Source organism: Pieris brassicae, chromosome 12 (genome assembly GCF_905147105.1).
Source record: "Pieris brassicae chromosome 12, ilPieBrab1.1, whole genome shotgun sequence".
NCBI classification, from domain to species: domain Eukaryota; kingdom Metazoa; phylum Arthropoda; class Insecta; order Lepidoptera; family Pieridae; genus Pieris; species Pieris brassicae.
Window position 1 is genome coordinate 6,760,792 of NC_059676.1, and position 14,795 is coordinate 6,775,586.

The 14,795-nt window shown below is 34.6% G+C and overlaps 1 protein-coding gene across 1 annotated transcript in view; it reads right to left on the bottom strand.

Annotated features, from left to right (window-relative positions):
- Positions 1 to 9,213: 9,213 nt before the first annotated feature.
- Positions 9,214 to 14,795, bottom strand: part of LOC123717586 (thyroid receptor-interacting protein 11-like) — a 40,856-nt gene continuing 35,274 nt past the window's right edge. The window contains exon 9 of the mRNA XM_045673679.1: positions 9,214 to 10,773. Within this exon, the coding sequence (XP_045529635.1) occupies positions 10,559 to 10,773 (215 nt within the window). The 3' untranslated portion in view covers positions 9,214 to 10,558. The remainder of the gene's footprint in view (positions 10,774 to 14,795) is intronic.

Here is a 14,795-nt window from a genome sequence, read left to right on the forward strand (position 1 = left end):
AATAATTAAAATAATTAAAAATTATTTTTAATATATTTTGTAGTAGGACTGGATGCTTCATCCGGTTCGAATCCGGGAGTCATAAACAATGTAGTGTGATAGGTAAAAACACAATAAAATGCCAATGCTGTTAAGATATGACTGTTAATATATTATTTATACATTGCGAGCAGATGGGGTTGTTGGGTTTTGTGGTCCCTAGCACCTCACGGACCGACCCCAAGCGACCGATTTCCCAACAATAAAAAAGGTATTGAAATAAACCAAGATTTGTAAACCTGTTTATATAAATATAATATACTCTATTCATTTAGTTACAAATTAATTATTGGTAAATAGCTTATTGTACATTAAAAAAATTGTTTTGTCCCACGTGTATACCCATAACTACATAAAACAAAACAAAAACATACACAATATTGCGTGATATAATACGTAACATAATAAATTCAAACTAACTTAACTTAAACTTTGAGATTGGCTTATTCACCATACAGAAATATAAGATTTAAAACTAATTATAGCGTATTGTGCAGGAGTCAAACGCGTGACCCGCTTGTATCAAGGTGACGGAATCAACGAACCGTTCCATACGTAACACCAATTACCTGTTTCTAGTTTTTGTCTTAAAATGGAAATACGGCTTGTAAAATAGATACAGGTTCAACTGTTATGTATTTTGATCGATACTTTAACAATCTAATTCTAAATATAGTCTTGCGTTTTACGGGTTTTTCATAATTATGGGCAAAAGATCAACACTTAAAAATGTATATTTTACTGCTCTCACTCTCTGTTACGGGTCGCTACTAGTCTACATCAGAAGCTCAAGAACAAGGGCATCGCCAACAGCAAATCCGCTAGTGACAAAGTGACTTCTAAGCCTCGACGGAAATAATCTCAAAATAATGGTAGAGACAATTACGGGCCACTGTATCCTGAATAAGCATCTCTTGGCCCTCGGTGTGACAGACAGTCCCTTTGCAGAGGATTTTTTATCGCAGAGTAATCGTGGAACAGAAGTTCTCGGAGCCTAGAAGTCGCTCCGTGAAGCGAAGTGTCCAGGAAACTTTTGAGCTTATGGAAGAAGATAGGCTGGTTTAATTAGCCAGGACTTAACGCACAACGGACCAAACGGCCGTCAAGATCAGAAACTGAATCCACTACATAAAAAAAGAGAGAAACAAGAGCATCGCCAGGGGGAATTGAAGACAGAATAGAAATAAACCTTGTTTGTTAACTAACTTGCATTTTTTTATTATTTAATCAATCTTACAAGTTACTTTTTACGTATTTTATTTCTTAAACACGATTTCACTTGCTTTGTACAAGTCACATTTTTCCTTTTTATCTATTTCTACCGGCTATCGTCTTTGCCCAAGCTTATGACAGTCCAGGGCTTTAACGTGGGTCTTTGGGTCTTTCTTTCTTAATCGACCTTCGTATTTAGTATTATTACATAGTGTGAGCTAAGCAAACCTTGGAATCCAATCCATATGGACTTGGCATAGCTGGAGACGATGACAAGAGGCCGGATAGGATGTCTTTGATCCCTTGGAAGACGGGACGGGCTTTAGTATAGGATGCTCCTTGTTTATACGTTAGCCCCGTCTCACCTGCCTCGGACCAACACAAACGTTTGCACGGCCGCTGAGCAGGCGTAAAATAATATACGCCTCTAATATAAGTCTTTCCTCAAACCTTGATTTCGAGCCCTTTGGAGTAGACTCTTGGCCGTGTGGTTCAAGTGGACAGGCGCTCGTTAAAGTTGTATCGCCGATTCCAGCTGGTGCTTTCTTCTCACAACGAATATGTGTTATGATAACACAGTGAGGAAATGCAGCCAGCAATATAAACATGTTTTAAGTTTCTACTTACCAAGTTTTATTTTACATTATTACTATGTAGGTTGACAATATTGTAATTTGTATTTATTTAGAATAGAATTATTGCTGTATGTCTTATGATATATGATGTGACTGATGTTATAGTGATAGACACAGAGTTGAATCTCTAAAGATTTTGAAAATTCAACACAAACGATGCAATCATCTAAATGCGTAGTTAGAAAGTTTATTATAATAAATAGCAGCCAAAGTCCTGTGCTAGCGTGCTATATAATATATATAAAAACATCAACACAACTAAACGATATTTTTACTCGGTAATTGTGACACACATACCGTGCATGTACAATGAAGTACCATGTGGTGTATTTGTAAGCGATTTAATGCGCTTTACTTCAGCGATATTTAAGGGTATATCCGTAGCATAAACCAAAACAATAGTTTTAATATTTTCACGAATAGTTTAAAGTCACAATAAATAAACATATTTATGGTATGTTTTCATTGGATAGGCAAGTAGTAATAAGCTTTTTTTACTTTTCAGTCCTACAGAATTAATCCGAAATAAACCATAATCGTAAAACAACCAACAAAACAATTCATTTCATGACCGCAAATCATCTAATTGTATCTCTCGTTTCGTCTTAATGCATTGAAATTATAGAAACCGTATAGATTCAACAACCTAACAGCGTAAACCTTTTTGTTTCGTTACCCTACCGCGGTACGACTGCCCTGGTACGAGGTGGAGGGTTATGTGGGACTAGTGTTGTGCTGTGCATACCCACTAAAACCCCATGGTGCCAGCAATCTCCCGAGGCAGGATACGAAAACAGCATCTAGTGTCCGCATCTCGTTAGCGTTAACTTGTCTAACAAACCCCTATTTAAGAACTATAAAAGTTCATTAGTAAAGTTTGAACTGCTGTGAAGTCGGTATCTTATTAAAAGAATTCATATTATAAACAAGAAAAACGTGTTATGGTAATTCTAAATAAACGCCTTAAAGTTTTCGATCGCTACAACAAGTACCACACAGCTCCCTAATTAATATTTATTCTTAAGTTACTAGGACGCGTATATTTAAAAGGAAAAATGCGAAAAAATACTTTTTCGATGGATGAATTATGTTTCTGTCACGGCAACTTATTTTAGCGAGATTGTTTTGATTTTCTTTTACGTAACGACCCACGCCCATTATTTTTATTATAATTTATGTACGCGGCACAAAAATATTAGTCTAGTTTTCTATGAAATTAATTTAGCGAATTATGATTTATTACTGTAATGCTTTGTTGGTAATTACTACTAAAATTGTAATATAAGTAGTGATCGATTTAAAAGCTAGACCGACTACAATGATTTACTATCGCATTTACTTATAAGTTCTAAAACAACGTTTGCCTAAAATTATATAAGAAAATATGACGTCACAAATATTACACATATTAGAACATAAGCAAGCTAGCAAGGGAATATATTAAACAAGCAACCTCAAAATAAAAACAATAATTAAATAATAATCTTTAGAATTGATTAGTTAATGAAAATAAGAAAACTTACCTACTTCTGATTTTAGTAGCAGAAATCGTGGATCATTTCTGATATACTAGAAATGCAGAAGAAGAGATTTAATATATTTGTGCTTTATATAAATATCGAAACAAAAGAAGAAGAAAAAACTTAATTACACATAAAAAGGATGTATAGCTAAAAGAGAAAGTGCACTAGCCCCCAAACTAGGATTCCCTGCGTCTTGAGCAGCCAGTCTCTTCCATTTGGCATATAAATGATTTTAGATAGTTGACTTAATAAACTCTACACAACCCACACTTACAATTTTATTGAAAACTGTATTTTCAACTCTGTTTTATACTCTATGCCATTATGCCATTGTGTCCAGGTACTTTTTCTATCTCTCATATTTTTACTATCTCCAAATTTTACTTTTAGAAGATACAATATAATCTTACAATAAAGTAGTTCCCGAATGGTGTGTTACGCGTCTCGCGAGATACGCCCCGACTACATCATTATTTTTTTTGTATACAACAATCATGGGTGAGCCGGGAGGCAATTCAGTTGTGTTTGGCGCCTTTATATATTTAATATTTTTTCGCAGAACCGTTCCAGACACGGCTTGTGCTTTACTAACATGACCTGTAGGATGTTTCGGTTTACAGTCACCTGTATTTTTTGCCCCAGGTCTTGCCTGGACGGTGCGAATATAGGGCAATGTATAAGCACATTTTCTACAGGGCTTGTCCGAATTTTAAACCTATGCAGGGAGAAGATAGTTGAGAGTAATTTCTATGTAAGGGGTTATGTATCCTATTTACAGCTTGGTTTAGTGGTGGTGCTTATGGCATTAGATGGAGGTTTGACTCCTGTCTGTGTTCCATTGTTCAGTAAGGGGTTTCTTTTAATAATTTGCATAATACTATCCGTTTCAGCATACATCCTAGGAGACTAATTTAGAAGGTAAATAGTGTAATCGTATGCAGGAAACAATATTGTTCGTACTTAACCATAGATTTTTTTATATCGATAATGTTGCTTTTTGATTGAACTCGTCGATTTCCTTTACATTTTGTACGCTTTATACATACACGTATAACAATGTATATTCGTGCGTTTATTTAGTTCTACTTACAAAACGCATCGTACGTACGTCGAGCATACCAGAGTAGAAGATAATTAGTAAAACACGGGGTCGACGTAGACAAAGCTATGCCACAATACTTTTACTTGGCAAATCATAGCGTCTATGGTATTTCAAAAACCAAGTCCAGTGCGCTAACTGACTTCTAATAAAACACGTAACAGCAAAACACGAATTCAGAAGCAAGGCTGACCGGCGTCCTTCATGGCTATCGGCCTTCCTTTGATCTAAGCCAAGGTCACGCAGTCGATAAACGAAAAATTGGGACGGTGGCTATTTATAAAACATTTAAGGAGTTTAATTAATATAAGGTAACTTAAGTCGACATTTACCTTTTTATATACTGCTGTGGAGCGTTTGTGGCAGACTTTCTTACCGGATTGAATGCATAAAGAGATAAACTGCTATGTAGATATGACTTCAAAGTATTATTGGGCGGATATCTGACATTTAGTTAACGAATTACATTAGGTAACTGACCTTTTTCATTGTCCGTTGAGTCAACTGACAAAAGTTCTATTATTTGTTAGTGCCTATGATAGGTATTTACACATAAGTATAAGCGTTAATGCAACTGCTACACAGAATGCTTAGAATTGCTATAATTTTATCACATAAGGTGTTTAGCGTTAAGGATGTAATGAATATTAAAAGTCAGTCCAACATGTAAAATACACTTGTAATTATAATGAATTAATAAAGTTTCTTTTATATTTAAAAAAATCTATTTAATACCTTCGCGATTTGACTAGGTACCCTAGTTCATCGTTTGTATTTTTTTATTTTGTTTTCCGAATTAATTTCTTATGTTTGTTTGTAAATTTTATTCACTACGTATGTGTATATGTTGTGCACTATTGTCAATTTTGGGTCAACTTTTAGGATTGTTTTTTATAAATTAAGTTTTACACGAACTCGACGGGACCCTGTTAAGGCACGGCATAGTACAGTAAGGCTGCTACCTCGCGACGTCTTTCTTGCTTTTTTATTTACCAACACAGGCGGTGGTTTTATGGTTCTGATAGAAGATGTTTGCGTTTGGTTTTTAAGGAAATGTTTAATCTGCTCTGTTAATAACGCAAGACTGATAAAATTAATACATATTTATCATTAAACATAAGCAATATTAAACATTAACACAATGCTATTAATTGAGTGAAATAATTTTGGAGTATACATTCGTTGAATCGTGTTAGAATTGTTTTTGTCAGTAAATAAAATCATTTTTGTTTAAACTAGAAACACTTAGCAGCAATAAAAGTCTAAAGACGGCTTCGAAGACAATATTTGAAATTGTAGGATGTACGATTATGCTAGAAAAATGTAGGTTAAACATAGGATTGGCTAAGTTTAAATGTAATTGGACGACACAAGCAATTTACTTAGCTAGTTGGGGAATTCGAAGAAACAATCTATATTACTATTTTTAGTACTACTAGTAATACTATTAGGTTGTATCGTGATGATACCATAGCTTTCGCTAAAGTAGGTATGCATTATTTAACATATTTTTTTGAGATCGCGCACGCCCTTGCTCTAACATCCAATAGCGACAGTGTTACTGATCCCGACTTTATTGTATGCAAGTTCAATGTAGCTCTCTCAATATCCATAGCGCTGATGTCGGTATGTTCGATGACTTTGAGATCAGTACATAAACTTTTTGAGAACGGTATCGCTATTGGAAATTACAGGGCGTATTTTCTAACATTAGCGTATTTAACCAAACAAACACTTCAGCTTTCTAATAGTCTAAGTTTTTATTTTCTATAGAACTTAAGAAAATGTAATAAATTTATTGCTTTTTTCCTTCGCACGCAAATCAATAAAGCCATGCCAAATGCCGTATGTAATCAATTTGTTACTTATAAATAATTTATAAGAATGAATAAAAAACCAATACAGCTACCGGGCGTGGGCGAAGAAAAGGTCGATCATTTACAAACAATATATTTTTGTTAAATCAATTAATTGCTCAGAAAAAGTTCAAGAACGTCAATTATGGAACTAAATTGTTAAATCGGCCTTAGTGGATAACTGAAGCGAATTATACAATTGTTTTCAAATAATAGATATTCTAACTTGACTAATTTAGATACAAATCAACTTTAAACCTCACTCAATGTCGTCTATTACTTACTGTTAATGATCGCCATGTAGGTAAGTTAACTATAGACCCGATCGTAAGTCAAAAAAGGCTCTTTATTGCCCTATGCTTTCGTAAATAAATATTTTCTTTATTTTCTCCCATATAACATTTACAACAATAAATAAGATTACAGTTGAGAATAGTGAATTATTACATTTCTTTACAAATTATAAATATAATGATACATAGTTAATCTGACAGATATGTTTCTGAAATCCTATCTGTTTCGAAGATCGAACCCATAGACAGTTAGAGTTAAAGGGCGCCCAACATGGGGCCTAGCCCCACTGAGATTTGATTGTTAAGGGGAGCAAAATGGATTTCACTTTTTTCTATGTTACAGGAGGCAAACATGCAGGAGGCTCACACGATGTTAAGTGATACCGCCGCCCATGGACATAGCGGTGGTGCTCAGAGGTAGAACGAACATTTTGAGAATCTACTGACGGTTCGTTAACAATTTTCTTGAGGTTTCATCCTAAAACCTATCATACCATAACCATATTAAGTTTCTGAAGAATTTAATTGTTGTATTCAAATTTACGATACACTGATATGTTACATAAGAGTTTTAGAAAGTCTAAGGTGGACAAATAAGGTTGTGAAACACTGGGTGAGACATTAATATGGTTTTTGCTTAGAATAGGTGCCCAAAGCGCAGTTCGCTCTATATGTTAAGGTGCACGAAATCGGCGGTGACTTGGTAACACAGCCAGAAGAATCATGAGTGTTGTCGGCTTTTAAAATACACTATGCTGTAATTGTTATTTCATAGTTGTATGAAATATTATTTATGTAAACCTACGCATTTTTAAAAGGTGTTCGCCTAATCATTTGTGATTCATGTTTGACTCATCGTGTTGTGATTACGATCTCACGTTGCCCTAAAGTAAAATTTAATATTCATTGTTTTGCGGTCCACCTTATTTATGGACCTTTAAGTACAATTAATTAGGTACTTAACTAGTAGCGCGTTGCACTCACGTGATATTTCATATCTATCACATGTTGAAGATTTTGTTATTTCGTCGGAACTTATCTTGTTTAAAATAATGTTTCTCGATTGGTCGGAGGCGCCTAGACGAAATTGGATTTATTTTTGTTTAAACATAGCCTTTATGTCTATTTATAGATTGTATATACCTAAAATATTGGAAAATTTTGTAGTTGATAGTATAGAATTTGGGTGTCCCCGTAGAAAATACAATATAGTAAATCATCATTACGTAGAAAGTAAAGTACTATTAATGGAAATATAAGTCGGTTACAAATGTTATATAGGTATTTATTGGTAATTAAATAAAACATCAAGTTAATAATCTTTCATTTTCTTTCACGTACATATAATTTAACCAAACTTGTCTCTAACCTCTGGTGTTTCGAATAAGCTTAGTCCAAGTAGACCACATTGATTAAAAATGTGGACATACCTACACCAGCTTTGTCTTTTCGTGGAATCTAATAAGACGTTTCATGTCAAGGTAAATATTAAGTTACTGAGAACTACAGAAAACAGTGTTTAAAAAAATATATTTAGGATCATTTAAATTAATGATTTACTTACTTTTGAATGAAATCCACTGATAACACTTCACAAACATACAGTCAAAAAATCACAGTCTAACAATATATCACTGGTTCACATTTTCGCTAACACACAAAATTCAGTTTCGTCATTTCATTTTGATTTTAAAAAGATAAAAAACGACCGGAAACACCGCGGCCATGATTGATTTTTTGGCGCGAAAAAACGTCACTGACGTCATTTTGCTTAATTAGATCTGTCAAACATGTTAATTTATCGAAAGAGGTTATAATTTAAACTCGATTTAAATTTTGTAAGCGCGTGTTCTTTAAGGCAATAATGATTTAAAATTGACGTGGAATACATTATTATTGTTGTAATTTGCGGAATGAAAAGCAAAATTTTGTTTATTTTTGTTTTGCACTTAGTTTCTAAGGCGACATAGTCTGTAAGAAGTTGCTGGTGTACTGACCACGCGAAGAAAGGTGGCATTAGGGTGTGGGGCGGGTGCTAATCAAAGGGGTGGAATAAAATCGCTTTTAATTATAGTAGAGTGCGTTAAAACTTGATTTCGCCGTTTTCTGTTTATTAATTTCGCGATGCGGGTAATTATAAGGTATTTAGGGTTAATATTAGCGTTTTTTTGGTAATATGTAGTAGGTATTTGTAATATATTTATCTATGCATTCTTGTCACCTGTTCGTGAGGGTCCGATTGAAATGATTTAAAGCACAAAATTTAACGAAGCTTAATCATACTTAACGTTCACTTTTAATGTAAAACAAAAGATTAATTATTTTTGCTTTATAACATTGATACGTGATATTATCATAGATAAGTACATATATACATATAGAGACATAGGCACCGAGCGTTACATTTCTTAAAATTTATCCATTTTATCAACCAGTGTTTAAATAAAATAAAATATATGTCGTAAAATTATATCTAGGGAAATAAAACAAAACTTTTATTATTTTTATTTTATATTGCTATTATACATTATTCACAAAATTCATGCATATAAAGCAAGCATGGCAAAAAATCCAGTAAAATTACCAACAAAAGAATTATTTCACAAATTAAATTATGCCTTTAAATTATAATAGAATCATTCAACAAAAGATACAATAATAAAAATTGTTGGGAATGCCGAAAATTAAATTTAAATTTTTTAAAATAAAAAAATAATACTTCGGAATTATTTCAATTCTGCTAATTGTATATCTATTTACATATAAGGCACAACTCATAAATATTATATACAAGGTACTTTTCACGAAAGTTGTTAAGGCAAAGCTTTAGAATTTACAAGTAGTTAAAAATAATATAGACGAATCGTCGGTGACAAAGAAAGAGAAATTAGAAATAATAATCTGATAATAACAATAGATACTAAGACATTATATACATGATTCATTACCATAATATATTTTGATTGAATACACAAAACTATTCCAAACTATGAAAGGAATAGCAATCTAATAATATAGAACGCATTTATTGCTAATATAAAACAAAATGGCGTAAAAAATATGAGATAATTTAAAGAGATCTCCAAGCTTTATGACTGTTTAAAAATTACGTTTAAGTCCAAGGAAATGAAGCTTGGCGCAATTTTTAAAAAAGATAAGGTATTTAGAACTTTTACGCCATTTTGAAATACGTAGTTATCACATACTTCTTCTTATAATCGTAAAAAAGGAATAACAATACCATAAAAACGTAATTCTAAACCAATTTGAGTGACACAGATTATATTCGGTTTTATGACAGAATAGTGTATTTGCAAATATACGGCGGTTACTACGCGTTCCATATTTGAATGTAGTGTCTAGTCTGTTTTTGGTTAAATGTCAATTTTTATCCTCGAGTTTGAAGGATCTCCACAACGACTTTGATAAGGCGTTGAATGTCAAACATCAATCTACGTAAAATATTTGTATGAGAAATCATAGGGCAGGTTACAGCCAAAAAAGTTCATATATATTACGAAGTTATAAGCGTTTCATGTATTCTTAAACTATGACATTACCGACTATACAGAAGTGTTATAGATCTTCGAGAAACTTCGGTGCAACTTTTGAAGCGAATTAACATTTCTACAGTACTGTTATTCGTGTGGTAAAATGCTAGGTTTATTATATAACAAATAACAGTCTCGGACAACTGTAAAAAACAAAGTCGTAACCTACCCCTCAGTATTGCTCCCGTATGGAGTTTCACATAGTCATAGTAGGTAAGTCTCGACTTTGAAAATTACTTTAGTTCTGATGGCAAGTGAACATGGAAACTCTGTTTTTTACCCTTATTTTTCTTGTCCAAAACCACCCATATTGAAATAAGGACGACTATTGCCAAACTTTCTCATTTCCATTATATATCCTTCAAAACATGTTTCAGAATGGCTCCCTCATTATTTCTGGTTTGGTTTATTCCTGTATCCAACGTTGTTAGTTGTATAACCCTGGATTCAGATTCGGCAGATTTCTGCGAGGATGTTTCCGCAGAATCTAAATTCTGGAATAGGAGGTTGTTGGAGCCTGTTGATGGATTTCGCCTGTGTCCGAGATCGAAGACTGGGTGTGGACCTGCGGAAAAGGGCTAAATTAAATCTTCGATATAAAAACTCATGTCATAATATCATGCTCATCGTACCGGCGATTCGAGTTGGAATCATCAATAGTAATTATTGTAAGGAACTCTGGGGAATGAGGCTGACTTTAATGATAATTTTAAGACATTTATGAAATTTCTGGTACTTTATTATCAGTGTAATAAATGTTCCTTAATAAATTTTGAGGGTCATATCAAACTAAATTAGAATTAAAAATCAGTGTTGCCCTAGTGGCTTCAGCGTGACTCTCATCCCTGGTGTCGTACGCTTGATCCTCGGCAGCACCAATGGACTTTCTTTCTATGTGCGCATTTAACATTCGCTCGGGCGGTGAAGGAAAACATAGCGAGGAACCCGGCTTGCCTTAGACACCAAAAGTTGACAGGCACTGGAGGCTGATCACCTACTTGTGTATTATATTGACAAATGATTATGAAACAGATAAGTCTAAGACCCAGACCTAAAAAGGTTGTAGCGCCACTGATTTTTTTAATACCAAACTAAAAATTTATATTATTACGGAAGATACCAGCGTTATACGTTCGTTACACTTCCTCTAAGAAGGCACTTGGTTTTCATTAAAGAAACTAACCGAACTAGCGAACACAGATCATATTAAAATATGCTCACTTGACAAAACAAACGAAGGTGGAAAGCATCTATAAGCTTTTGTGGTTCACGTGACCACGTGATAAGTGAACTGAAAAAAGGTCTGCAGGTTCTGTCAGTTCCTATACTTTAGGCAATAGTTAGTCTTTGTAAATATTAGGTCCATATGAAATTGGCGTTTTGTCGTACTGGCCACTTTGACCTTAAATACCTCCTCTTTGGTTAGGAATTTCAATTTCAAATTTGTACAGCTATTTACTCAAGTATTTGTTCTTCATTCACCGTCATTCATTTGTTTTTTCTTCTTTTTTTTTTTCTGTTTGCGTCACTCATTTTACAAAATGGAAAACATAAAGTATCGCATTATTTACGAGTACGAGTTCCGCCGTGGCACTAGTGCTGCGGAAACGACTCGAAGGGTGAATGATGTGTATGGCGGTAATGTTGCAAAAGAAAACACAGTTCATTTTTGGTTCCAACGTTTTCATTCTGGAAATTTCGACCTGCAGAACAAGCCCCGTGGACGGCCTGAGACCCAAGTTGATAATGAAGTATTAAAGGCTATTGTGGAAGCGGATCCATCGCAAACCACGTCCGAGTTAGCTGCAGGCTGCGGTGTTAGTGATAAAACTGTTTTAATTCACTTGAAGCAAATTCGGAAGATTAAAAAGCTTGAAAGGTGGGTTATGACTTACCTCACGAATTGACTGAAGCAAACCGGCAAACGCGCGTCGACTGCTGCTTTACATTTCTGAACCGGCACAATAATGAAGGTATTTTAAATCGAATCATTATCTGTGATGAAAAATGGATTCTTTACGATAATCGGAAGCGCTCAGCGCAATGGTTGGATCCTGGCCAGCCAGCCAAATCCTGCCCCAAGCGAAAATTAACCCCAAAAAAGTTACTTGTTAGCGTTTGGTGGACTAGTGTCGGTATTGTTCATTGCAGTTTTCTCAAATCTGGCCAGACTATTACGGCTGATGTCTATTGTCAGCAATTGCAAACCATGATGGAAAAGCTATCGGCTAAACAACCTAGGCTGGTCAATCGCTCCACGCCACTGCTACTTCACGACAACGCTAGACCACACACTGCACAACAGACGGCTACCAAATTAGAAGAGCTTCAATTGGAATGTCTAAGATATCCTCCGTACTCCCCGGACCTTGCTCCAAGAGATTACCATTTTTTTTTCGAAATTTGGACAACTTCTTGCAAGGGAAAATTTTTAACTCTGATGGGGCAGTCTAAATCGCCTTCACATCATATTTGAATATATACATTCAATAATTTGATTCCAGTCCGACTGTTTTTTTTAGTAAAGGGATCAATGAACTACCTATGAGATGGCAAAAGTGCATAGAAAACAATGGTTCATACTTTGATTAATTAAATATATTATATTTAAAAATATTCGCCTTTTTGTTCCGCCCATACAAAACGCCAATTTCATATGTAAGGACCTAATATGTAGAAGATAAACTACACAAAATTGTATTAGTTTTTACAACAACCTCCTAAGAGAAATTAGAGAAATATCACTTAATAAATTTAAAGGACTTCTTAAACGTAAATTAATAAATAAAGCTTTAATAAATTAGACGAATATTTAAATGATCCTAATCCTAGCGATTGCTTTGCTCCAGTTCAAACAATTTGTATTACTCAAAACATAGCGATTATAATGAGTGGCGGAAAGTTTCTTGCTAGTTCTTCTTACCCGCTCTACGCCCTTGACTTGCGTACTGGTAGTAAATGTAAATTTACAATTAATTTAATTTCTTTTATGACGTTCATAAGTGTACTTGTTTACCTATATGAGTAAAGTGTAACATTTTAATTTAATACCGTTTAATGTAGTGTTGTTTTTTCTATGTGTATGTTTTATTGTGTATGGGATATTAATGTAAGAAGTAAGCTGTAATGGTAGTTTATTTTGTTAAAAAAAGGAACTAACAAGATTTTAATCATCTAAGTTCGAATAAATGGAGGTAAGTGACAACTGTTTTTAATCATTACTAAAAAATCGAATCTCGCTGTTGGGCTAAAGTTCATTAACAACTCAGCTCGGGCTGTTTTAACGAGCATAGCTTGGCCGGAGTGGGATTTTCCCACGACTACCACAAGGGCGTCTCCTGCGAGACTCGGACCTCAATCGCCTGTAGTCATCGCAAGGTTAGGTCGGAAGCTCACTGGAGTGAGCAAAGTGCGAAGTAGTCTGTTTTTGACTATTATTATTTGTATTTTAATTTGTTGTTAGCTACGGTGATTGGATTAACCGGATCCGTCAGAACATGTCGGGGCCTTCTTCGAGCCTTCATTATCGGGAAGGGGTAATAATTGATGATTTTACGCACCAACGGGTTGGGATGACGTTTATGCCTTGTCGAAGTGGCGTGTGTGCAACATCCATTGGGCTATGATAGAGAGCTTCAGGTCGTGGTGGAGATCGACGTTCCTGACTTAGTTCACCGTTCACGTAGCCAGTGGATATGGGCAGGGGCACAACGCGCGAAGACTACGCTAGCATGTAGTAGTTCATGCACGGTCGGATACAGGCCTTTTATAATGTCACCTTGTGTCTAAGGGACATGTGAGTCCTTTTATTTAGGAGGAATATAGGCGAGAAAGGACAAAAGAGGCCTTCATGCCGCTATCGAGCGAGAATGCACGCGTCTTTAACGTTTAAAACAGGGACAAGGACACTGAACTATCAGAATAAGATATTGAAGGGTTTTTTAAACTAAGTAACACATCTGTTACCTATAAAGAATACAAGTGATGTGGACCTAATGTTCATTCTCGGCAACGTGAATGTTATATTACTTTATTAATTGATGAATAGATATAGAATCTATCGAAATGGCAAAGTTATTACTACCAAAAGAGGCACTTTACAAATTTTACACTTGGAGAATATTATTGGTATTGGAATATTTTGGTCAGTATGACTTATTATATTCTGAGCTATGACCACAGATATACATACAGTAGAACTAGTATAACACGATCACGCTTAATACGATTTCTCGAAAATTACGTAAAATGTTTACGCCAATTTATGCAACTTGAGACTTATTTTCATACATTTCATAACGCTTAATACGATTCGTGATCCCGTTTAATACGCCCGAGCCCGAGCCGAGAGGTCTAACCGAGCGCTCTAACGAGAGCCCCCAGAAAGACACTATGTAGCTTCTTTGGATCAAAGCGAAGACGCACTGCAAAAGTTGAATTATGTTGAAAATATTTTAATTGCTAATGCATTAAAATCTTTCTGTCAAACCAAAATAACTGATTATTTTATTACCTATATATACCAAAATTAGAACATAATACATAATAATATGTAGTACGTATTATTTTCCATATCCCGCATAATAC